The sequence below is a fragment of the Hyla sarda genome, chromosome 3 (assembly GCF_029499605.1).
Source record: "Hyla sarda isolate aHylSar1 chromosome 3, aHylSar1.hap1, whole genome shotgun sequence".
NCBI classification, from domain to species: Eukaryota; Metazoa; Chordata; class Amphibia; order Anura; family Hylidae; genus Hyla; species Hyla sarda.
In genome coordinates, this window is record NC_079191.1 from 405,944,342 (window position 1) to 405,971,183 (window position 26,842).

General features: G+C 43.5%; 1 protein-coding gene across 3 annotated transcripts in view; it reads right to left on the reverse strand.

The window, feature by feature from the left end:
* The window catches only part of PLEKHH2 (pleckstrin homology, MyTH4 and FERM domain containing H2), a 233,094-nt gene that overhangs the window by 99,509 nt on the left and 106,743 nt on the right, over positions 1–26,842 (reverse strand). For all 3 annotated transcript variants that reach the window (XM_056568139.1, XM_056568140.1, XM_056568141.1), the window contains exon 3: positions 19,475–19,537. In XM_056568139.1, the coding sequence (XP_056424114.1) occupies positions 19,475–19,537 (63 nt within the window). The remainder of the gene's footprint in view (positions 1–19,474; positions 19,538–26,842) is intronic.

The following is a 26,842-nucleotide window of genomic DNA, read 5'->3' on the forward strand; positions in this document are numbered from 1 at the left end:
ATAACAATGTGGATATTTTTTTGAGAAGGTTCTATTTCCTGTTGGAGTTCATTCTCTTAAACTACAAGTCCTATAATTTCTTGTTTGTAGGTGTGAGGTCACTTTTCTCCTTGCCACACATCACGCACCCATTAAAACACTCCTGTGCTGCCTTCAATGCACTAGACCAGTGTTTTCTAACCAAGGTGCCTCCAGCTGCTGCAAATTCATACTGAATGATCTCTCACCCATTAGTCGCTTCACTTAAAGCAAAGACAGGCTTTCTCTGAACATGTGACTAGCGATGTAATGTCTCGGCCCAGACTGCACCAACTTTGTTGGTGTGTTGTTCTGTCCTTCCCTGTCGTTACCTGCTATGGAGCAATGAAGGAGGAGCTTTTTTGGCAAAAGCAGTTTCCGCATGCCGCGCATATTTTCTGTTGGTAAAAAATGGTAGGACTGCTAGCAAGGTTGCCTTGTTTTTTTGTTTTTGTTTTTACTTGTAATTTTAGAAGCTTTAAAAGAAAAAAAAATGTGGTTGGTAGGTGGACGTATCCTTTAAAACCACAGCGTATCTGACTCCAAAATGAGTCAACTATTTGGGGGAGATATATCTAAACTTCTCCAGAGGAAAATTTGCTGAGTTGCCCATAGCAACCAATCAGATCGCTTCTTTCATTTTACAGATGCCTTGTTAAAAATGAAAGGAGCGATCTGATTGGTTGCTATGGGCATTTCAGCAATGTTCCTCTGGACAGGTTTTCATAAATCTCTCCCTTTCTATCTACAGAATGATTAACAAGACTTACAAGTTTAAGCCATCACTAACTCCCATTATAATAAAACATTTACATTGCGGGTTATACATTTTCCATTGTATTCTCAATACCACGGGCTGAAGTGAATCCCACCAAGATTTATTACAGTCCAGAAGTTTCACAGTAAAATTGCAGCGTTTGCCTGGATATCTGCCAGGGTGTTATTGTGACGGTTCCTTGGGTCACCCTACCCCTTCGCTATTGTTGTCTGGGCTCACAGAGTGACTATGGACTATGGAAGAGTGATTGAGCGGAAATCAGCTTCAGGGGCGGGAACGAGAAAGACCGGGACCTTGTTGGATATCTTATTAAAATACCTTTATTTGCTGTTTTCATGATACATTCTGCACAAGGTATTAATTCTGCACACAGTCTCTCTTCTGCACAAGTCACTACACAGGGGAACCTTTTTTGGATTATCTTCCAGACTTACTGTCCCCTGTATTGTCTTTATTGCCTTCCCACCTGTGATGTCCTTCCTATAAAAGGAGACACTGGTTCCTCAATACAGAGAGATTGATTTTTATACATGAAGACTGGTGTTGCCTGGTCCTTTGGGTAGGAGGATGGGATAATCTCTAGTTCTGCCGAGAGATATTGCCTGTGGTATGCTGGGGCTTGTTGTCTGGAAGGAGAAGTCGCTCTTGGTGGAGGGGACACTGAGAGGTCCCGGGTCAGTCTGTCACAGTTATTAAATAACCCTGAACGTTTTTCATATTTATTTAGAGGAATCTCATAGTAGTTAAACTAAATAAGTCCTTTTAAAGTCATGGTGAGTGTCCATCGCATGTGTTGTCTGTGTCCCGTAACATTCCTCAAACATGCCTTTAATTGTTTATCTGCGGAGGGGAGAAGTTTACAGAGCTCAACTATTCCGCAAGTTTAACTAAGGAAAGGCATAAATTGTCCCCGGAGCTGTCGGCGATGGCATGAGAAAGGACGAATTGCTGCTACTGTGTGACTACTGTGTAAAGAAAGTAAAGGAGATCTCGTCCATCTTGTATATCAGACTTGTTTATTCAAGGTTTAAGATGCCTCTAAGACAGTGGTCTCAAACTGTGGCCCTCCAGATGTTGCAAAACTTCAACTCCCAGAATGCCCCGACAGCCAACGGCAATTACATTTTTTTTAATATATAATAAAGAAAACAGCTCCTGAGAATCCCACCTACTGGGACACTAACCAGTCGTGCAGGAATTTATGCATTGTATAACAGTGTGTATATTGTATAACAGTGTATAACACCACTGTTGACCAACATATCCTCCTGTCCTATTCCTAAATTAGGGTAAGGTAGGAGGTTCCAGCTGCAGGTTGGCCGTCGCAAGGAGAGCCTCCCTGCAGTAATAGGCAGGGGGCCTTGTGCCTAGCAGGGTCAGGCTAGTTGTGGTCACAGTGTTTGGCCAATATTTATTTGGCTAAGTACGGTGCTTATTAGTATTTGATTAACTTTGAGGACATTATATATGTTTTATGCCTGTATAAATAAATAAAAGCTATTTTATATCTGTGTTTTTCCCTAGTTTTTTTTAACCAGTTGTGAAGCAGCATCAGCTTCAGCCTGTCCATGAGGACCAGGGCGTTCTGGGGCTGGTTTTGAGGAATCAGCTCGACGGCTGCCCCGATGTGACCTGTTTCCCTCCGGGTCTAGCCATGAGGCTGGGAGGATCTAGAGCCAAGGTACTTTAGTGCCTCGGGAAGTGGTGACCCCGAGGTGCCGAAACTCACTGGGTGTACTTGCTCACTGAGTGGAAGCACTGGCACCATGAACTCTTCACCTTGTGGCACTCACTTCTTGATTCCCGGCCTTCTGGCTAGGATCAGAGAAATTTTTATAGATCCGGATGGATGTTCGGGCAGTATACCTGCACACATTCACTTATTTATTTCTCTGTTGTCACTTTTTGCATGTTGTGTGTCCACAGGATTGTTAGGATGCGGTAGCCCTTCTGGGTGTCCCTCCTGGCGGTCTAGGGGAGGTGTGTGTGGCCATTAGGTTCCACACCTCCTTGCAAAAACCCCGGGTACTCCTGCATGGGCAGGGTACTGACCGTTAACGGCTCTGCGGGCAGATACCTTGGCTAATGCCAAGGGGGATGCCGGGAGCATTTGTGGTCCTTTAGTAGCTTCAGTGAAAAGGGACAACGAACCTGGAATCTCGCAGGTACCTTTTGGTCCAAAGGCGAAGGGTAAGGTTTGTCGGGGGGGGGGGGGGCCTCTCTCCTGTCGGAGAAGGGCTTGTGATAGACTTTGTGCACCTTTGTGCACTATTTTAGTGTAACACGTTTGCACTTTTTCTTGCACTTTGGGTGATTCAAGAGCACGTTCCTCGGCTTTTAGTAAGAAAAAAAGCAAGAGAGGGACATGCCTTCTTCCACCACACATCAATCACTTCTCACCTCAACAAGGGAGGGACACGCCCCCTCCCACCACACACCAATCACCTCCCACCACCACAAGGAGAGACATGCCCCCTCCCACCACACACCAATCACCTCCCACCACCACAAGGGAGGGACACGCCCCCTCCCACCACACACCAATCACCTCCCACCACCACAAGGAGAGACATACCCCCTCCTACCAATCACCTCCCACCTCCACAAGGAGGGACACAATCCCCCCAAAACAACACACACCAATCACCTCCCACCACCACAAGGGAGGGACACACCCCCTCCCCATGAAATCATTTATAACATTGTGAGCTAATGAAAAAAGGGATTTTCTATTATAAATATAGGTGATAGAGGCATAAAAAATGGATGTACATGGTCAGGATCAGGTACTAAGTAACATATTATATTTTATTATTATTTAGTGGGATCTGACAGGTACGCTTTAACCTTGATCATCAACGAAAGTTCCTACTGACACAATGATTTTAGACAGATTCCCCATTACATTTCCTGATAGGAGATACTCTAAATTTAGGGCTCAACAGATGTTCTAAAAAGGACCCAGAGTATCGGCTTGGCTTTTCCTGTTATCTCCAGTCCCACTGCCATATGCCCATTTATCAGCATGCTATCGCTATCACACAGGCCCAGGCCTACTAATTGTAGCCTTAAAAAGGGCACAGTCATGGAAAAAGAAACTTTGGATATGTCGTAGAGACATATCAAAAGTTTTGATCGGTTGGAGTCAGACTGATCATGAGAAATTCTCGCTTGGTGCATTTTCTCTGGTTTCTATGTCATACGACCAGGGCAGACTCATAATGTAGGTCTATAGGACCATCCTGGTCTCATAGACACAGAGTGGGGAGATAATTGCAGGGACGTGAGCTTCTCTCCTGGCTCGTTCTTTTCGGGGTCTGAACACTTAGACTCGACCAATAAAAACTTTTGACATGTCCCAAGAACATTTTTTTTTTTATTGACAGGTATACTTTAAAGCATACATATTATACACATTAGACACGTGTTGGCCTGACCTGTCCATTTTTAGGAGGATCCCACTAATCTCTAGTGTATATGGCGGTCTACCTATTCTTTTACAACAGATGATGTCAGGGAGAAGAAGGATCGGATATGTCGAATTTCAACAAGCTGATCCTTTTGTTGTTGGGGAGATAAACTACCATCGGAGGAGTCTGGCAGTGGTTTACCCCCCTCTCTCTCCATAAACACTTGAATGCTCGGTCAGTTGTCTTAGGTGCATGGCTGCTTTTAGAACTATACTACATGGGAAAGTAGAATATACCTCTCATACTTCATATACGGAGTCTGTCAGAATTCTTATAGTATATGTGCACTTTTATAACCAATTTCTGTATGGCTGCCATATATCTAAAAATAAAGCAATTATTTAATTCTTATAGCATCTTCTAGCTCGTTCTAGCAATCAGTGGGGGTCTGAGCACCCAGACCTCCACTGATCAACATTTTTGACCTGTCTCTGTGACATGTCAATAGTCTTTTTTTTTTTTTTTCTAATGACAATAACACTTGAGTGGACGCTATTGTTTTTAAGAAAAAAAAAACTTTTAGTATGTATTAGAGACATATCAAAAGTTTAGATTGTCCGGGGTCGGTCTGAAATATTTTTGGTATCGCCATGTGCCTCTATTAGGGGTTAGGGGACATGTGACGAGATAAGTGATATCTCTCACCAAGATTTCTTCTCTAACAGTGTCTAATCCTCAAGAAGAGTTTCGACCCATTCTCTGATTTCAGTCATGTGAAATAATCCACTGAATATTCAACAGAGAATACATTGTGATTTTAAAAGCTTCCAAATGACTGCTTTGTATTAGGTGTGAAGTCACCTGGCTACATCAGGGAAGATCATCGCCCTTGAAATGTTCAGCAGGGGCCACCGATTCCCATTGCACTTAGCTATGGAGGCATAACAACCGGTGTCCATGTGTCCTTTGCTCCAAGGACTTTATGTTAAAGGGGTATTCCATGCAAAAACTTTTTTTTTATATATATATATATATATCAACTGGCTCCGGAAAGTTAAACAGATTTGTAAATTACTTCTATTAAAAAATCTTAATCCTTCCAATAGTTATTAGCTTCTGAAGTTTTCTGTCTAACTGCTCAATGATGATGTCACGTCCCGGGAGCTGTGCATGATGGGAAAATATCCCCATAGGAGCTGCACAGCTCCTGGGACATGAGTCATCAGAAAGCAGTAAGACAGAAAACAACAACTCAACTTCAGAAGCTAATAACTATTGGAAGGATTAAGATTTTTTTAATAGAAGTAATTTACAAATCTGTTTAACTTTCCAGAGCCAGTTGATATATATAAAAAAAAGTTTTTGCCTGGAATACCCCTTTAAATAACATTCAGGGGTTAGAATAAGGTGATGGAGCATCTCCATTGATGTAAAACATGCACCCTAGGTCACAATCCACTGCTTAAAAACCAAAGGTTATGTCCTCCTCTTCAAGAAATATTGTTTTAATCTCAAGACATATTTAAAACGAAAAATGAAGTGACTTTGCAATAGTTGTTTATTATACAATTGCTTTACATTATGTTTCTTGCAGCTCTTATGAATCTCCATGGTAACAGACAACGAATAACTTCTTTGTAGTCTGATCCTGCAGTCATACTTCCTTCCATGTGTCCTTATTTCTGGGTATTCTACAAAATGTATATACCGTATTTTTCGCCCTATAGGACGCACCGGCATATAAGACGCACCTTATTTTAAAGGTGCAAAATCTAGAAAAAAAAGATTCTGCACCCAACAGTGATCTTCAACCTGCAGACCTCCAAATGTTGCAAAACTACAACTCCCAGCATGCCCGGACAGCCAACGGCTGTCCGGGCATGCTGGGAGTTGTAGTTTTGCAACATCTGGAGGTCCGAAGGTTGAAGATCACTGGTATAGAAGGTAGTACTCACGTGTCCCCGACACTCCGGACTTCTTCTTCCCCGGTATCCTCGCTCTCCGTCGCCGTCATCACGTCGCTACTCACGCCGCTCCTATTGGATGACGGGACGGCATTCGCGACGACATGATGACGTCGAAGGAGAGCGCCGGCCATGCAGGATCCCGGCACGGAGCAGACACCGAGGAGGCAGGTAAGGTCCCTCCCGGTGTCCTGTAAGCTGTTCGGGAAGCCGCGATTTCACCGCGGCGGTCCCGAACAGCCCGACTGAGCAGCCAGGTTAGTGTCACATTCGCTTCAGACCCGGCGGTCAGCTTTGATCACCGTGTCTGAAGGGTTAATACAGGGCATCACCGCGATCGGTGATGTCCTGTATTAGCCGCGGGTCCCGGCCGTTGATGGCCGCAGAGATCAACCCGATAGGTGTGTATTCCCCGTATAAGACGCACCAATTTTTACCGACTAGTTTTGGGGAAGAAAAAGTGCGTCTTATACGGCAAAAAACACGGTAAGCACAAAGCAGGGAATAAAGAGAGGAAAGTATGAAACTGCAAGATTGAAGGATTGTACCTACCCACTCAGTGATTGACAAGTATCTGTGTGTATGACTAAGTAGCTCCGCCCTTTTGACTACTTAGCCCAAAACGATGAGATATTTACAGGAACAAATGACAAGTTATCCTGGAACTTCTCCCACAAAACTATATATCAGTCTGCTCAGCTCCTCCTGCTCTATAACATGATCCCTGCCGGATATGACTCCATTTTCCATGTGACATATTTCCCTTAACAATATAATACAATATTATTGAACAGGTCTCATTTACTATAATAATGAAATGGACATCCCACATATTGCCGCCACAAAGAGCTGACATATTAACACTGTGCACTCACTGTCACTCAGCACCAACATACAAAGCCTACCTGATACGGCTGTGCAGATTGTACATAATAAAGTCTGACGGTCCCGTTTCGCGGCTTGGTGACCAAACTGATCAACTACGAAATGGGATTGTCGGACCCACGGAGCTCCTGTTTGTTTTCTTCCCTCCCTGCTCTGTGCACCCTTTGTGGACTATGAAATAAAGCGTAGTTCTACGTGCATCATACCTGGGTGAGTGCCATACCTCAATTCTCCTTGCTACCGTTATCAACAGATTATACATAATGCTGCCATATGGAATCCAAATTATAACAACATTACCGCCATACAGAGGACATCTATCATTAGACATCTATGTGCAGCCATTTATAAGTACATAGTGCTCATATAAATGAATAGACAACCTTGGTCACATCAAGTCCTTCCAAGATGGGGGATGCTCTTTCTAGGGGCTCAGAGAACAGCCCCCTATAATGTCCTTACCCTATCCAGTTGGGTCAACCTCTTATCCTTGAGTGTTGATGAATCTTTGGACTCCAAATAACTTTTCAAAAGTTCAATACTGTGCAAGGAAAAAGTCACATATATCACAATCCATGAATGTCTTCCCTATAGAGGTGCGGTATTTCGTTTATCTTAGCTTGACTGCAATACCCTAAAACATTTACATACTAATCCTCGGCACAGAAAGATAAACGCCGGAAGTATACAAGTTCCTATCCGGTAGTTCCTGAGGTCTAATTACTATACTTTACATTACTAATGACTGTTTGGCCCCAGACCTTTAATTAACTCTACCGCAATATAACCAAAGGCAATACCGCCATCTGCATCTAACACTGACTGACCACTCTCAAAAGTAAAGCCACTGTTTGACACTAAATTCATCTGTCATACCCTGTCTCACAGTTCTTTCCTTGCAAAAAAAATGGGATAGACAGCTCCTCCATGAAAACAATAAAGACAAATGTACAGGTGCACCTTTCAAACGCTAAAGCACATGAGCACTACTATACTAACTAATATGGATTCCTGTTATACTAAGTTTAAATATAAATTTAAGGAACTTAAAGCACTTTTCGATCAAAACGTGGGGAACACATTTTGATTAGAAAGTGTGCTAAGAGCCTTAACCTCTTCATGACACAGGGCGTATGGATATGCCCTGCATTCCGAGTCCTTAAGGACCGAGGGCGTATCCATACGCCCGTGGGAAATCCGGTACCCACCGCTACCCGGTTGGGGACCGGAGCCGGATGCCTGCTGAAATCATTCAGCAGGCACCCCTGGCACATCGCCCAGGGGGGTCCTGAGACCCCCCCATGTCGGCAATTGGAGAAAATCGCATGTCAATTCAGACATGCGATTTTCTCCAATTCCGGGCTGATCGGGTCTCTGGTGACCCGATCACCTGAAAAATAGAGCTGATCGGAGCTGTCAGCAAAAGCCCCGATCAGCCTAAAGGATAGGAGTGAGGTCGCAAAGCTGCGATCTCCTCCTATCCCCTGCCATTACTCAGAACGGAGTTCTGACCAATGGCAGCGCAGGACAGGGGTTGCCATGGCAACCCCCCATTCTGCCCGCCCCTGGATGTCGAGGGGCTCTTGGAAGAAGATGGAGGCCGTACCTGCAGGAGAAGATGCCTGGGGACCTGGGATCTTCGCTGGAGCCTGCTGGATCTTTGCTCAGGTAGGGAATCGACAGTGGGGGGGGGGGGGGGGGGAATTGAAAGTTAAAGTAAATCGATCTTTACTGTGGCAACTAGGGGGGCCACTAGGGGGGCCAAACTGCAACTCCCAGCATGCCCGGACAGCCAAAGGCTGTCTTGGCATGCTGGGAGTTGTAGTTTTGCAACATCTGGAGGGTCACAGTTTGGAGACCACTGTTACAGTGGTGCCCAAACAGTAGTCCTCCAGATGTTGCCAAACTACAACTCTCAGCATGCCTCGACTGCCCAGGCATGCTGGGAGTTGTAGTTCTGTAACATCTGTCCCTTCAGATTTAGCAATTTTCATGACATTTTTGAAAATTGCTGCTCTACTTTGAAGCCCTCTAATTTTTTCAAAAAGCAAAAGTATGTCCATTTTATGATGCCAACATAAAGTGGACATATTGTATTTGTGAAGAAAAATAAAATTTGGAATATCCATTTTCCTTACAATTAGAGAGCTTCAAAGTTCGAAAAATGCTAAATTTTCTTAATTTTCATGAAATTTTGGGATTCTTCACCAAAAAAGGATGCAATTAACGCCGAAAATTTACCACCAAAATAAAGCAGAATATGTCACGAAAAAACAATCTCAGAATATTCGGTAAAAGCGTTTTCGCGTTATTAATTCGTAAAGTGATGGTGGTCAGAATTGCGAAAAAGGGCTCTGTCCTTAAGGTGAAAAAGGGCTGCGTCATTAAGGGGTTAAATTTAAATTCATAGTTAATATAGCAGTAATGCAATATAAAATGGTCCATATCTCTAGTCCTCCTGTGCCTTTGCGTTTGCAGAGTGCTGCTGCAACTCTTCTACAATTTCCTTGTCATGAGCTGGGGAATCTCTACATATACATGGGGGTGTGAGCTACAGATTTCCCACTTCCCAAGGGTTAAATCACAGTTTTTCAGCAATTTGCACAAAATTGGAGCAAAAAAGTAATTTTACTGCAGTTATGCACAAACCCAAGACACGCCACACGCCTTCTTTGCATCATGTAAACGTACACACTAGATATCATTAGATTTTTTTTTTTTTTTAGATGTAACAACCAAAAACAAACAGCTGTTTTAAAAAGAAGGTTAAAAATACATTTAAAAAATGGGCAAAAAAAATTGCAAAAAAAAAAAATTATGGGGCAACAAAATGTCCAAATGCAAAAAGAAGGGTAAAATAATGTCTGGGCATTTAAGACTTTTTGCCTGGAAAAAAAAAAAAACTCTTTTGAGACTCGCAGAAATGATGTGTAAACATAGACTTGGGGTTTTATCAAACCTTGTCCAGAGGAACAGTGGAGTAGTTGCCCAAAGCAACCAATCAGATTCCGGCTGACGATTTTCAACAGATGGAACGTCTCTATGGGCGCTCCCATAGACAATGCATGGAGCAGCAGACGGCACAACACAGGTACATGCTCCATGCAGCTGGGAGAGTGAAAGCCCCATTCCAGAGATCGTGGAGGGTCCCAGTGGTTGGAGGGTGGGGGGGGAGGGGTGTTGGGTCCCAGTGGTCAGACCCGCTGTGATCAGATACTTATCACCTATCATGTAAATAGGGGATACATTTTTTTGGGGCTGGATAACCTCTTGAGCTATTTCAGTTTTCCATAGTTTACTGTGAATGTAATGCTTTGCAATACTTCATAAGTGGAAAATGAGGTTAACCTTGAAGAATGCATTCTTAGAAAAAACTTCTATACATTTGTCCTTTAAATTGTAGAGTTACCATAGCATCAAGTAAATGTTTACAATAAAATCGAGGAAACCCCGTACTAAATTCATTGAATAGAGTTAGTTCCGCAGGAATGGCATGGTTATAATACAGCCGTGCAGAAATTATTATTTACTGCAATGAATGGGCCCATGACAACCTCTCCGGATCTGTCCCAAGTTTGCCCAGCTGATCCCATCACCGCCTCTAGATTTGTATGCAATGAGAAAACGGACATAAGTTCTCACAAGGAATTCAAGGGCAATTCTAGTCACGGTGGAAAACTAAGATCAGTGTAAAAACAATGCCTACTAAATGCAATGGTTTGGGCACTTGGTGAAAGTGCTAGACAATTTGCACAGTTGGCCGTCCGGGCATGCTACGAGTTGTAGTTTGAAGACCACTGCTTTAGAATAAACAAAGCTTTAGGGTCTATTCACACAGCAGAATTTCGGCTTGGGAATTCCGCCTCAAATTAAAGCCCATAGACTTCTATGGGATTCCGTACTCCCATTCCCACTTCTGAATTTCCGCTTGCGGAAATTCAGAAGTGTGAATGGGAGTACGGAATCCCATAGAAGTCTATGGGCTTTAATTTAAGGCGGAATTCCGCAAGCCGAAATTCTGACGTGTGAATAGACCCTAAGGCTAGGTTCACACTAATGAAATTCCGCTTTCTGCTTGCAAAAGTTTGGTAGAGTAATTTCCGCCTCCAAAGCCTATTTTCTGTTGCAGGTGGAATTTTGTTATTTCCATGAGTATTCCGCCCCTATTCCGGATAGATTTTCCACCCCCAATTCAAAACGGAAATTTGAAGCAGAAAAAAGTTGGAGTGCACTTAGGAACAAAGTTCGCCCCTTTTGGACCATTTGGTCGCATGATCAGAACCAGGTTAAAATTCTCACTAAACTACGTACGGAAATTCTGTCTGCAATCCGCTTCCAATCTGCCCCCATTCCACGTTGGGTAAAAATCCGCCTTCAAATGAGAGTCCCATTGAAGTCAATGGGATTCTGCGGCGAAAATCCGCCTGAAGAAGCGAAAATTCTGCTCACAAATTTCGCTTCAAAATGCGAATGGGTGCACAGAAAACACATTGGCTCGCATGTACGATTTAGTAAGCAGAATTTCTGTGTGTGTGAACCTAGCCTAACAGTGAAGATCTCCTTCCCAATCTCGAGATGAAACTGTCTTCCTTCCATGGACCATGTCCACTGTGCAGTACAGGGTATGAATCATGTATTACACACTTCTTCCTATTGCTCACTCCCATATAACTATATAACAGATAATTAAAAATGTTCTTTGTAAACAGCATTAGAACTGGAACCAACAGGTGGCTGGTGTGACAATGTTGCTCCACCAAAGTTGCCCATCACCATAGCACCTCAACCGTACAAGAAAACATTGGCCGTAACTTCCTTGGCAATCGAAAAGACTTAAGTGAAGTATGTGTGTAAGGGTGTGTATTTCCATGTTGACTTTACAATCTTCTGACTTTCTGTTTGGCAGAATCTTTGCACAGACATCAATCGGGCTGGCGTTTTCCAGAAAGAGGTCCTTTTAAACATTTTTGAGAATACACGTTTGAGAGTCATCATGCATCACTGTGTTGTTGCAATAAGGACATAAACAACCATCTCTCTGGAAACAGAGGAAAAACCTTTATAAATGGAATTCCATATTATATACACATATATTTTATTTATTTATTAATTTAAAAAAAATTATTAGACACTAGGTCTTGCCACAAGAGGGCGTAAAAGTGCTTTCCCTGCTGTCCTATATTAAGGCACTCAGAGGCTACTTTTGGGTAGTGTACCTCTTGGCGAGAGATCGCTGACATGCCTCTATGATGTACTCAAAGATATTTGTCCTGTTGACAGACTTGACAAAAGGGGGCGCATCATTGGAATGAGAGAAGCAGGATGGTTACATTTTGGGCTGTTTTGACCAAGCTGTTAGGAGGTGTTGGGAGCAGTTGGTATGTGAGAGTACTGTGGTATGGGGTGTGAGATGGAGGGCATATGGAATTACCCTAGGGGCAGATGGCATTAACCCCTTGTATTCGTGATGCCAGGGCATGGTTTATCCTCAATTCCACCCGAAGGTACACTGCTGGATCCTGGGCTAGGCACAGGGGCAATAATGACTCTGACGCCAAGTTATGGACAACCGTAGTTTTACTGAGTGACAGATGGTACAGTCTATACTTTGTAGCCAGGTCAGGGAGGTGACCAGTGAGAGACCTTAAGGGCTTGCTGGGACTTGCAGTGGTTTTGGACAAATTATTGCAGGCCAAGATGACTTGACAATAGATGACAGTGACTGACTTGACTTGACTGTAGACAGACTGTGGCTGCAGACTTTACTTGAGGCTCCTATGACTCCAGACTCTTAGGCTCCTCTGCACCTCTGCAAAGTCTCAGGAACTAAGAGAGAAAAGAGACTCCTCCCAGGGCTTTTATGGGGGAGACTCCGGTGGGGTCCCATTGGTCACCCTTAAGTCACCTGGTCACTTATACCTCCTGGGTAACAATCACATGACAACTGGTGATCACATGTTAACCTTTCTTAAAGATACAACATTCTTATAAACATAACATAGGGGATAATATACAATTAGAGTAGAACAGATACAGGGGAGGCCCAGGGGACACTGCAGGGAGGCTGCCTGACAGGGCAGCAAGGGTACGGGGTAACAACTCCCATACTGGGCCACCTCAGTACGCACACAGCAAACAGGCTCCAGATGGCCCAGACAAACCACCAGTAGAGGATTGTTTGATCCACCAACAATCACAAGCAGCTCCCACAGTTTCCATGTCCACCGTCCAGACAAAGGTTACACCTGTCTCTGCCAGAACCATTTTCAAGGGCTTAGCAGAAGGAAAGTTGGTGTCACAGTTCCCAATACGTGCCCAATACGTGCCCTGCCATTGACAGCCAGCCACCGATACCTTTGTTTGCAGTAGGGTTGTGAATGCGAAACCCATACTGCTATAGCCTGAAACTGCATCGTCTTCAGCTACCAATCCAGGTTCTGTTTGTGAACCGACAACGGTCAAGTTCCAGTATTGGCGCTTCAATCCTGGCTTTACTGTGAAACAACACCCTTCCCCAGCTCTGTGATATGTGCAGGACATCCTGAGGCCACATGTGTTGCCTCTAATGGCTTTATCACTGGCATTATCAGCAGAATAAGGGTATATTAACACAGCAGAATCTCCGCATGCGGAATTCCACACAGATTCCGCACGGATTCCGCCTCAAATTAAAGTTCAATTGACATCAATCTGATTCCGCACTCCCATTCACACTTTCAGAATTTCAGTATGCGGATTCTGCACCGATTCCGCACAAATTCCGCACAAAATTTTCACAAGCCAGAAACCAACCAAATAAATGCGGAAGTGGAATTGGTGTGGATATGTGGAAATTCTGCCATGAAAATAGACCCTAAAGCTCACCCACACACAGCAAGGGCTTCTCAAGAATGTCTCCCCTAGATTGCAACACTTACATGGCCTGCCCAGTTGCCAGATTTATTGCCAATTGAGCATTTATGGAAAGCCAGCTATGTCAACCTACAAGTCTGCAGTATCCACAGGTCAAGTTGCAACATCAGTGGGCAAATGTGCCACAAGCTGCCACATGGAACCTGTATGTCTCCATGTCCAACTGTATCTCATCTTGTATCCAGGTCAGAGGTGGCCCAATAGTGTACAGTCATGAGTGTAAAAGAGAAGACCTTCCTCATGCTGGGATCCAACCTAAGATAGCTTTTGATGAAAAATAAAGTAGTGTTGCATATGGGCCAAATGTATTAAATGTTGTATGTGGCATATATTTTGTGCAGTGTATTAAGCATGTTAAAGAGAACCTGTAAAGTACATGGTGCCTCACACACTAGCCCCGAACCTGTCAGGTGAGGAGAACAGCATTCTGACACTGTTCTCCTCTGCTCCATAAGATGCTGCATAGTGTTAAAAAACAACAGCACAGGTGCTGTATACAAGTGACTGCTATACAGTGAACGGAAAATGAATCTGGCAGCTTTCGGTGTCCTCCTCCCACTTGGACAAGTTTGATTGACATCCTGAGTGCTGGGAGGTATGTTTAGATGGTATGATTTCCCCTTTAAGGGGTACTCCGCCCCTAGATATTTTATCCCCTATCCAAAGGATCTCAGCTGCAGAACCCCAGACATCCTTTGCACGGAGCCGGGCGGAGGCTCGAAATGTCACAGTAACGCCACACTCTTGACATCAAGGCTACACCCCCTCAATGCAAGTCAATTGGAGGGGACGTGACGGTCATCACGCCCCGTCCCATAGACTTGCATTGAGGGAGCATGGCCGTGAAGTCATGAGCGGGTGTGACTGTGACGTCATGAGCCTCCGGTGCTGGACCCGACCCTCTAAACAAACGCCGGGTGCAGCAGGGAGATCACGGGAGCCCCACTTTGGATAGGGGATAAGATGTCTAGGGGCACAGTACCCCTTTAAGGTACATCCTAAACAGTGTCCCGTTTTAGAATTGTGAGGTGTCCTTAATGTTATGTGTGCAGACAATGAGCCAAGAACAGAGATAGATGAAATGCTAAATAGTTTTTCCAAAGCAAATGTGTTAGCTACAAAGTCTCTAGGTCTGAACTGAAGTCCTATAATGTTCTAGATGTGCTATGGGGTTTTTGTACGACTTCTTACTACAGTCTCTTCTCTCTTTCTCTCAATCCCTATTCATGGATTAGAAATGAAACTCCAGAATTTAGAATCTTACCTTGTACCCCAGACAATCATTGAAAAAAACACTTTGGACTATAGTCCTAGAAAGTCCTTATCAGCATGAAAGAGTCTACAAAAATAGTACAATGATGCTGGTCATCGTTATCATAGAGGCCTCAAGTGACGCTGGTCCTATCCTTCAAGGCCACAAAAGCAGGTTCTCAGCCTAAAAGGTTGGCTAAAAACACCCCTGAGCACTTACACATCCTCTCCATAGGAGTCATTAGATGTCCTCTCATCTGGAGGGACTAAGATAGACTGAACTGATTTCCATCCCTAGAGAGAGAGACTAGGCTAGAATAGGCACCACACTATCTGGAATGTTCCTCTATGCGGTGCAATGTACAATGGGCGCTCTTACTCACAGAGACAATGGGGGGTATTTATGAAGCATTTTATCCTTGCTTTCTTGGGTAAAATTGTCTCAATATTTTGGCGCAGTATGTTTTCATATATGCACATTCCTGTGTTTGGCTGTGGTACGTATGTTTTGAGTCGGGTTTTTGCAGTGGTCAAGAATCTATGAAAATGTGACTTTTTTTTTTTTTAAAGTGCTAAATTTGGCGCAACCCCTTTAAAATGGCGCAAATCCCTATTACATAATAACTGTGTTGATTTTTTTATTTGTAAACAATTTTTCAATATGGTTAGGAAGGATATGTTTAAAAGTCTGGATATTTGGTACAATTAAGTTTACAAACCATACTTGTTTACATGTTTATCCAAATTATTACTTTAAAGGGTACCTCTCATCAAATAAACTTTTGATATATTATAGATTAATGAATGTTGAATAACTTTACAATAGCATGTTAATGAAAAATATGCTTCTTTCTATTGTATTTTTCCCGATCAGTCCTGTCAGCAAGCATTTCTGACTCATGCTGGAGTCCTAAACACTCAGAGCTGCCAGCCTGCTTTGTTCACAGCCAAACAGGCAGTGAACAAAGCAGGCTGGCAGCTCTGAGTGTTCTCCTTTGTGAACAAAGCAGACTGGCAGCTCGTAGTGTCTAGGACTCCAGCATGAGTCTGAAATGCTTGCTGCCAGGACTGGTAGGGAGACCCCTAGTGGTCATTTCTTCAAAGTGGAAAATTAAATAGAAAGAGGCATATTTTTTAATAACATGCAATTGTAAAGTTATTCTGCATACATTAATCTATAATATATCAAAAGTTTTTTTGATGAGAGGTACCCTTTAAAATTACTAGGTTTTACAGATGCAAATTAGACACTTATTGTAATATGTTTGTTTCACAATTTTCTAGTAGTTTATGAAGAAAACAGCTCATCAGAATCCCACCACTAGGGGTCTCCATACCTACTGGGACACTCACCAGTCATGCAGCAGCCAATGAGTCATGGACAAGAGATGACTCATGGACAAGGCTTCATGAGCAGGCGCACCAATCACCTTCCACCACCACAAGGGAGGGACACGCCCCTTCCTCTCATTGGATTTATAATTCTGTGAGCTGATGAAAAGATGTAAAATGAAATGTAAAAAAAAAAGGACATTCACAATGAAGTTACTAAACTGTCTTGCGGTAACACACAAGGAATCACCTCTGAAAGAGCTTCCTGGAACTATCACCTGAAAGGTGGGTAAATTCACACAATTCAGTTATTTCTGAAATTGCACCAAATGTATAGCCCGGCTTCGGTCTTTTTGTAAATTTGTTGCGGTGAGTTAAAAAGCCACCCATGATAAAAAGGAGTAAAAAAACACATACCACAGCCATTATTCATAAATACCACCCCCCCCCCCCAATGTCACCAAAGACAATAGTGTATATAGCATTATGACAAAGTACAACTGCATCGAGCCAGTGTAAAGTAGTGTTGAGCGGCATAGGCCATATCCGAATTCGCGATATTTCGCGAATATATGGACGAATATTCGCTAAATTCGCATATTCGTAATATTCGCGTTTTATTTTCGCATATGCGAAAATGTGCGTATGCGAAAATTAGCATATGCGAAAATTAACATATAGAAAGTTAACATAGGCGAAAATTTGCATATGCGAAAATTAACATATAGAAAGTTAACATAGGCGAAAATTTGCATATGCGAAAATTCGCACGCCAGTCTCACACAGAAGTATTAGAGCCTTCTTTACACCACACAAGCTGGAAGCAGAGAGGGATGATCACTGTGATGTGAAAAAAAAATTACAAAAAAAAACGAATATTCGTAATTACAAATATATAGTGCTATATTCACGAATATTCGCGAGCAACACTAGTGTAAAGCAGGATTATTGGGCATGAACAATATCAAATAGTGTAATTCCATTAAAACATAATAACAAAGCAAATGTCCCACAACAAACATTCCCATCTCACAGAAACACGCAATGGGGTTTTGACATTCATTAATGATGCCTTTTCTTCTTCTAATTGGTGAAGGTCTTGGGGGTTGGACCCCTCCGATCACACACATCCTAAGGATAGGCCATCAATGTGTATAATGACTTTTGTAACAATACGATACTTATAACCACCTTGTATAAGTAAAACTCAGCTTTTTTCGTACTAAAAGATTGGCCTGACTATCAGATGTACTTGGGTTTATAAACAGGAAATATGGGGAAACAATATATTTTATCTTACTTAAAACTTCCCTGGTGGTCTATCTAAGGAAGTGCAGAGGTTAATGGTCTACAGTTGCTTCATCAATGCTCCTGCGTATGAGGCCAGAACTGGATATAAAGGTTAATATGAGAATTTCTAAAGATAAAGCCACAGTCCGAACTTTACTACATTGTTCTACATCAGCGGTCTTCAAACTGTGGCCCTCCAGATGTTGCAAAACTACAACTCCCAGCATGCCCGGACAGCCAACGGCTGTCCGGGCATGCTGGGAATTGTAGTTTTGCAACATCTGGTGGGCCACAGTTTGAAGACCACTGTTCTACATTGACACACTGTGACATGACCATGAAGCGGGGGTATTGATTAATGCGATTTGAACCTATTTTAAGTTCAGAGCCCTTATAAAATCATCACGATAGCGTGTAGATCTTGTCTTCTCTCTCACTACATTTTTGCATGTCTCCCATATAGTAACTATAATTGTTATCATTGTACAATACGTTGATCACACACACATCTCTTTATCATCTACATGCTCAGTCCCCTTTTATCAGAAATCCAACCTTAACCCCTTAAGGACTCAGCCCATTTTGGCCTTAAGGACTCAGACAATTAAATTTTTACGTTTTCGTTTTTTCCTCCTCGCCTTCTAAAAATCATAACTCTTTTATAGTTTCATCCACAGAGTAGTATGAGGGCTTGTTTTTTGCGAGACCAGTTGTCCTTTGCAATGACATCACTCATTGTATCATAAAATGTATGGCGCAACCAAAAAACACTATTTTTGTGGGGAAATTAAAAAGAAAAACGCAATTTTGCTAATATTGGAAGGTTTCGTTTTCACGTCGTACAATTTACGGTAAAAATGACGTGTGTTCTTTATTCTGAGGGTCAATACGATTAAAATGATACCCATTATTACGTACTTTTATATTATTGTTGTGCTTAAAAAAAATCACTAACTTTTTAACCAAATTAGTACGTTTATAATCCCTTTATTTTGATGACCTAGAACTTTTTCATTTTTCCGTATAAGCGGCGGTATGAGGGCTAATTTTTTGCGCCATGATCTGTACTTTTTTTTTATACCACATTTGCATATAAAAAACTTTTAATAAATTTTTTATAATTTTTTTTTTAATAAAATGTATTAAAAAAGTAGCAATGTATTAAAAAAGTAGATAGATTTGCTTTGAGGGGGCGGGGCGTGACATCACACGGGGGGGGGGGGGGGCGGAGTCATGACGTCACGATCTTCCGTACCTGTGGTCGGGAGCCAGAACCTCCAGCGCTGCCGGAAACAGATACGGTGGGTGCTGCATGCTATATTGCGGGACCCCCGCGATCAGACATCTTATCCCCTATCCTTTGAATAGGGGATAAGATGTCTAGGGGTGGAGTACCCCTTTAACTTAACAAGATTTTCTTGCTAAAACGGAAATGTTATTGCTTAAAAAATACATTATATAATTAACCAATTTCCATGTTTTTAAATATACATATATATAATTTCCAAAAGGTTATACCTAACCACATAGCCAATACATACACATTCACTTCGAGAAGAATACTGACAAAGGTCTTGGCTCTACTCCATAAGGTTTTCCACACAGTGACAACCTACATGAGCGTTAGTCATTACCTGCTCATACGCTTGTTCCGCACGTCGGTTTGCATCAATAACTTGTCTTTCCAGCTGCTGCATCTGCACACAAAGAAAAAACCAAAGAAACAAATGAGTGCTGATTATTTAATGATCGTTTCTATAAAGTCGCTTTGATGTCCTGCTAATGGATGGTGACATTATCAATAGCCTTTTAATGTAGATGAAAGCTTCCGTCTGATACTTGCTATGCATGAAGGGTTATGAAGGACTGCAATTTGCTGTTCATACACTTGCCAGGAATTGTAAGTCAAATGATCCGAATAAAAGATCAAAATATTTCAATAAAAAAATGTCCAAACTAACATAATGATTCACTAAGACGAGATAAAAGAGAGACAACGCTGCCCGATTAGGAGCCAATGTGCTCGAGTTACTGCTCGGTGCTGTACAGATCCAGAATACACTGCCTGTAGCCTACTATGGGTCCATAATATAACAATGCGTGCCTCCATTCTTACATGGGGCTGCACAGAGGTTTTTCCTTATAGTCTAATATTAAAACTTGGAAGAAACATCTTGGCATGCTCCATTTAGAGATGAGTGAACTTACAGTAAATTCGATTCATCACGAACTTCTCTGCTCGGCAGTTTATAACTTTTCCTGCATAAATTAGTTCAGCTTTCCGGTGCTCCCGTGGGCTGGAAAAGTTGAATACAGTCCTAGGAGACTCTTTTCTAGGACTGTATCCACCTTTTCCAGCCCACGGGAGCACCTGAAGGCTGAACTAATTTATGCAGGAAAAGACATCAACTGCCGAGCCGAGAAGTTTGTGACGAATCGAATTTACTGTAAATTCGCTCATCTCTAGCTCCATTATATGCTTTGGAGATAGATATTGGAGATATACTTGCTGGAAGCATTGGTCACAAGGGCACCTAAGAGTCCACAATAGAGACCCCGTATGCCTCCTTATACATGGCTTTACCACGTGCTTCAGCCAGAACTCAAAAGGTTTTTCCCCTAAAAACAATACTTATTACCAGTGGCGTCGCTAGGGGGGGGGGGGGCCAGAGGGGGCCATGGCCCCCCCTAGATCAGGCCGTGCCCCCCCTTGGGCCCCCCAATTTAAAATAAATAGGGATGTCCCGATACATTGATGGCTCCGCCCCCAGCACAGGAGAGGACAGGCCGAGAGCTGACAGGTCACACAGCAGAGCGGCCCCTTCATGTGAGGTGAGTGATGTCCCGTGTCCTCCCTCTCTCCCCCCTGAGTATATCCCGGGGCTGAGTAATGTGTATAGTAGCAGACCAGAGGGGTCACTTTCCCTCCTCCAGTGTCCACAGGTCACCAACAGGACACATTATCACAAAATTTTTTTGGGGAAATTGCGCGCTTTTACCGCGATTTTTCGTAAATCGCGGTAAAACAGCGCAATTTTTGCGGTGATTTTTCCATAAATTGTTCTGGTATTGTGACCTGTTGGAGACCTGTGGACACTGGAGGAGGGAAAGTGACCCCTCTGGAAGGACAACATGTGAACACATTAACCCCTCATTAACCCCTTAAGGGTACATTCACATGTACAGGATCTGCTGCATATTTTTGCTGTATATTTTGTGCAGCTGATTTTGCAACCCATTAGCTTCAATAGGTAGCAAAATCAGCTGCAGAAAATATACAGCAGATCCTGTACGTGTGAGCGTATCCTAAGGGCTCATTCAGGGGTGGATCCACAGTGTATTTTACGCTGCGGATCCGCCGATAATGGACCCTACAGTGCTGCCTCTATCTGTGCATGCTCATACCGGCAATCCTCCGCTACGAGCAGACACGCTTTGATGTTTATACTCGCGCACATCATGGCCGCTCCTCCTGCTCTCTGAGCTAGGCCGAGAGCAGCCGCGATGTGTGCATTGTCGGGGGATCCGCAGCGTAGAATATGCTGAGGATCCATCCGTGTAAATGAGCCCTAAGGACACAAGGCGTATGTGTACGCACAGTGCCTGCTCCCACTGTGTTGTATAAATCATTAGCTAGAACCCTCAGCTAATGCCAGATATCACCAATCAGGCTGATGTCCGACATTAACACTTTAGATGCCGCTATCAAAGTTGATGGTAGTGTCCAAAAGTTTTAACACCTTAAGGTCCGAGCGTTTTTCCGTTTTTGTACTTTAGTTTTTTCCTCCTTACCTTTTAAAAATCATAACCCTTTCAATTTTGCACCTAAAAGTCCATATGATGCTTATTTTTTTGCACCACCAATTCTACTTTATAATGACATCAGTCATTTACCCAAAAATCTATGGCAAAAACGGAAAAAAAATCATTGTGTGTGTATATATATATATATATATATGTGTGTGTGTGTGTGTGTGTGTGTGTGTGTGTGTGTGTATATATATATATATATATATATATATATACACACACATACACACATTTTAAAATTGCCCCCCCACTTTTGTCACTGGCCCCCCATGTGCCCCCCCTTAAATTTGAATGCTGGAGACGCCACTGCTTATTACTTATTTTGAGGATAGCTAATAAATGTCTGACTGCTGTGTGTCCGATTGCTTGGAACCCCACTGATCACAAGAGTGGGACTTCTATGTCCCTTGAATGGAGTCTTGGTCAGACATACACGATTCCCCTCCTTTCAATTCTATGACCTTGATGAAGATAGGCGAGCACTGCATTTGGCTTTCTTCATCAGGCCCATCGACAGGGGCGTCACTAGGCTAAAACATTCGGGGCACGGGCCCGAATGTAAAGCCAGGTCCCCCAAATGGGAGTAATTACCCATCTAGGACCTGCTCTGTACTGCAATATGCTAAAGGTGTAGGACCATTGGTGATGTCCCAATCATGTGACCAGGACGCGGTGCGGAGCTGATATACATGCAGAGCACCTCGGATAAAAAACAGAAGAGAGAGAGAGTCTGGTGAGTTCCCAGGACTGTAGTCACTGTTGTGCTGGTACAGCACTGTTTCCCAACCAGGGTGCCTCCAGCTGTGGAAAAATTACAACTCCCAGCATGCCTTGACAGCCTTTTTGCTGGGAGTTGTAGTTTTGCAACAGCTGGAGACACCCTAGTTGGGAAATACTGTTATACAGTATATACACTATAATGTAAACCCATGTACAGGGTAAGTAATGTAATTTTATACAGTGACCCCACCAGCAGAAAAATGAGTTCAGCTCTGGAGTGTACCTGATGTTAATACCGTATATTAATTATAGGATGTAACGCAAGTTCAGGAGTAACATTTGGTATACTGCAGAGCTGCACTCACTATTCTGCTGGTGGGGTCACTGTGTACATACATTACATTACTTATCCTGTACTGATCCTAAGTTATATCCTGTATTATAGAGAGGGCATATAACTATATATATGGAGCTCAGAGGGGCCTATAACTATATTCAGGGGGTACAGAGGGGCCCACAGCTATACATTGGGGCACACAGGGGCCTATAAGTATATCTGGGGGCACAGAAGGGCCTATAAGTATATCTGGGGGCACAGAGGGGCCTATAAGTATATCTGGGGGCACAGAGGGGCCTATAAGTATATCTGGGGTACAGAGGGGCCTATAAGTATATCTGGGGGCACAGAGGGGCCTACAAGTATATCTGGGGGCACAGAGGGGCCTATAAGTATATCTGGGGGCACAGAGGGGCCTATAAGTATATCTGGGGCACAGAGGGGCCTATAAGTATATCTGGGGGCACAGAGGGGCCTATAAGTATATCTGGGGGCACAGAGGGGCCTATAATTATATCTGGGGGCACAGAGGGGCCTATAAGTATATCTGGGGGCACAGAGGGGCCTATAAGTATATCTGGGGGCACAGAGGGGCCTATAATTATATCTGGGGGCACAGAGGGGCCTATAAGTATATCTGGGGGCACAGAGGTGCCTATAAGTATATCTGGGGGCACAGAGGGGCCTATAAGTATATCTGGGGGCACAGAGGGGCCTATAAGTATATCTGGGGGCACAGAGGGGCCTATAAGTATATCTGGGGGCACAGAGGGGCCTATAAGTATATCTGGGGGCACAGAGGGGCCTATAAGTATATCTGGGGCACAGAGGGGCCTATAAGTATATCTGGGGGCACAGAGGGGCCTACAAGTATATCTGGGGGCACAGAGGGGCCTACAAGTATATCTGGGGGCACAGAGGGGCCTATAAGTATATCTGGGGGCACAGAAGGGCCTATAAGTATATCTGGGGCACAGAGGGGCCTATAAGTATATCTGGGGCACAGAGGGGCCTATAAGTATATCTGGGGGGCACAGAGGGGCCTATAATTATATCTGGGGGCACAGAGGGGCCTATAAGTATATCTGGGGGCACAGAGGGGCCTATAAGTATATCTGGGGCACAGAGGGGCCTATAAGTATATCTGGGGCACAGAGGGGCCTATAAGTATATCTGGGGGCACAGAGGGGCCTATAAGTATATCTGGGGGCACAGAGGGGCCTATAAGTATATCTGGGGGCACAGAGGGGCCTATAAGTATATCTGGGGGCACAGAGGGGCCTATAAGTATATCTGGGGGCACAGAGGGGCCTACAACTATATATGTGGGCACTATTACTGTGGGACAATACAAATGGGGGGGTTGTATAGAGGTGAGGATTGTGCTGGAGAAAAGAGCCTAAAATGTTTGTCTGGCGGGTTCTGTGGAGATGAGCCATGGCCGAGGGAAGTCATTATGATTGTCTTTACCGGATAGAGAAGAAAAGGAAAATTAATCTCCGCTGCTCAGAGAAGAAGCCCATGTGAGTCTATAATATCATGCTGTATACTCCTGATTGTGTCACTTGTACATGCTGCAGTTATGTTTAGTGAAACAACTACTCCCAGCATCCCCTCACCACTGCTTATATCATTCGGGGAGCTGTAGTTTCACATGGTTAAAACATCTTTAGCGCTTTTCCGTTACTTGGCAGTTGGTATATTTGATTATTATATTTGTGCAAGACACCGGTTCCGCTCACCACCTATTAGGGAACATGCATCAGCTGAGCACGGACGTGCCAGTCCCGCCCTCGGCCAAACACGAAAATGTGAACAAAGAAGTCGTCCAGCTCCCAAGATGCAATTAAAAGTAGTATTCTTTATTGATCCATCAGATAGGATTCACACACAGAGGTAGAAGCGACTGACGCGTTTCGCACGGAACGTGCTTAATCGTAGACTAGCTTCTCAACTTAACACACAGTTTAAAATACCATATTTTAAACTGTGTGTTAAGTTGAGAAGCTAGTCTACGATTAAGCACTTTCCGTGCGAAACGCGTCAGACGCTTCTACCTCTGTGTTTGAATCCTATCTGATGGATCAATAAAGAATACTACTTTTAATTGCATCTTGGGAGCTGGACGACTTCTTTGTTCACATTTGATTATTATAGTTGAAATAATTTTCCGCAACGCTCTACACCAGGGGCGTCCTTCATGCCAAGTAGGGAACCTCTTAAAAACTTGAACCCCCTGCTGCTGTCACCTGAGCTTACCATAGCTTAGAACATAGAGTGACCTCACCTAATACATCTGTGCTGTAATGCTCCTTATTGGTGCTTGTGTTCCTTGGCTTGAAGTATCATCAGCTGAGTGAAGCAAAATTTTGTAGGGTCGTGCAACATTATGTGGCTCCACCCCCTTGTCCCCCTCATTTTTGTGTCTCTGCCCTCAGCCACGCCTATGGCCCGTGCCCCGGATCTTTTGGAGACCTAGCAACACCCCTGCCCATTGGATTGAATAGAGTGTCACCACGGCCACTGGACCCCCCCCCCCCCATTCACAGAAGGACATATTTTGTATCTCGAAAATATGTAGAACATTCTACTTTATTTTATTTTTATTCATCCACATTGGTTTTCTTTTATTCCTGACCCTTTCACTCCCATAAGGTATAGACATCTTACAGTGAGAATTTTAAATATTCTTAAAAGTCTCCCATTTAGTGTCAGTATTCTTGTTTTTGAGGACATTATCCCATTTTATATTGTTAAGGGCTTCTCTGAGCTGATTAAACTCTGCCTTCCTAAAGTTCATTGTTTTTGTGGCCCCTCGATAGATTCCTTTATTGAAGAACAAGTTATAATATATTATATTATGGTCACTATTTCCCAGGTGTCCTTTTACCTGCACATTAGTTCCTCTGTCAGGTCTGTTGGTTAATATTAAGTCTAGTAGGGCGCCCCCTCTGGTCGGGCCCTGCACCATTTGGGACAGATAATTGTCTTTAGCTATAGTCAGAAACCTGTTTCCTTTATGAGATTCACAGGTCTCAGTCTCCCAGTTTATATCAGGATAGTTAAAGTCCCCCATTATTATCACCTCATTCTGATTTGCTGCCTTGTTTCTTTGCCTCAGTAATTGATCTTCTGTCTCTTCCATTATATTTGGTGGCTTATAGCAAACCCCTATCAGAATTTATTTTTTTATCTCCATATATTTCTACCCATAATTATCGTTTCCTTCCCATATATCCTCCCGCAGTGCGACCTTCTGACTAGACTTTACATAAAGACAGACTCCTCCCCCTTTCCATTTTGCCCGATCCTTCCTGAATAGACTATAACCCTGTATGTTGACCGCCCAGTCACAGCTATCGTCCAACCAAGTCTCTCTTATACCTACTATATCATAATCCTCCTCAGACATTATCAACTCCAGTTTGTCAGCTTTATTGGACAGACTTCTGGCATTAGTCAACATGCAATTCAATGGTGTATGTTATTTTTTTCCTATGAAGCCTATCCATAGCCTATGTACTATTCTAACCCCTCCCTCCGCTCCACCCCCAGGTACCGATACTCCTTGAGGAGATCTAGCAGGTAGGAGGTCTTAGGATAGGTTGCAAGTCCCAGTCCCACCTCCAGTCTTGATTCTTATGTGCGATCTGATTACGTAAACACTACGAAGTATAGAAAATAAAAATTCCTAAATTGTCTGTCAGTTCGTGTCATAAGTCCCTTGGTCGGGTTGGAACTTGCATTCCTCTTACTATACTGTAAGCCCAGCATTAAAGGGGTACTCCAGTGCTTAGACATCTTATAAGATGCCTGATCACGGGAGTCCCGCCGTTGGGGACCCCCGGGATCTTGCACGCAGCACCCCGTCACGTCACACGCCGCCCGCCCTGTAGTTGCCGGTAATCAGTCCCGGAGCGAACACGCTCCGGGGACTGATTACATACGGGGTGCCGCGTGCAAGATCACGGGGGTCCCAGGGGCGGGACTCCCGCGATCAGCCATCTTATCCCCTATCCTTTGGATAGGGGATAAGATGTCTAAGCACTGGAGAACCCCTTTAAAGGTACGTACTTGAGAAATATAAAATGTCGCATTCTCTATTCACATTCTTACACTAAGGTGCAGAATATAG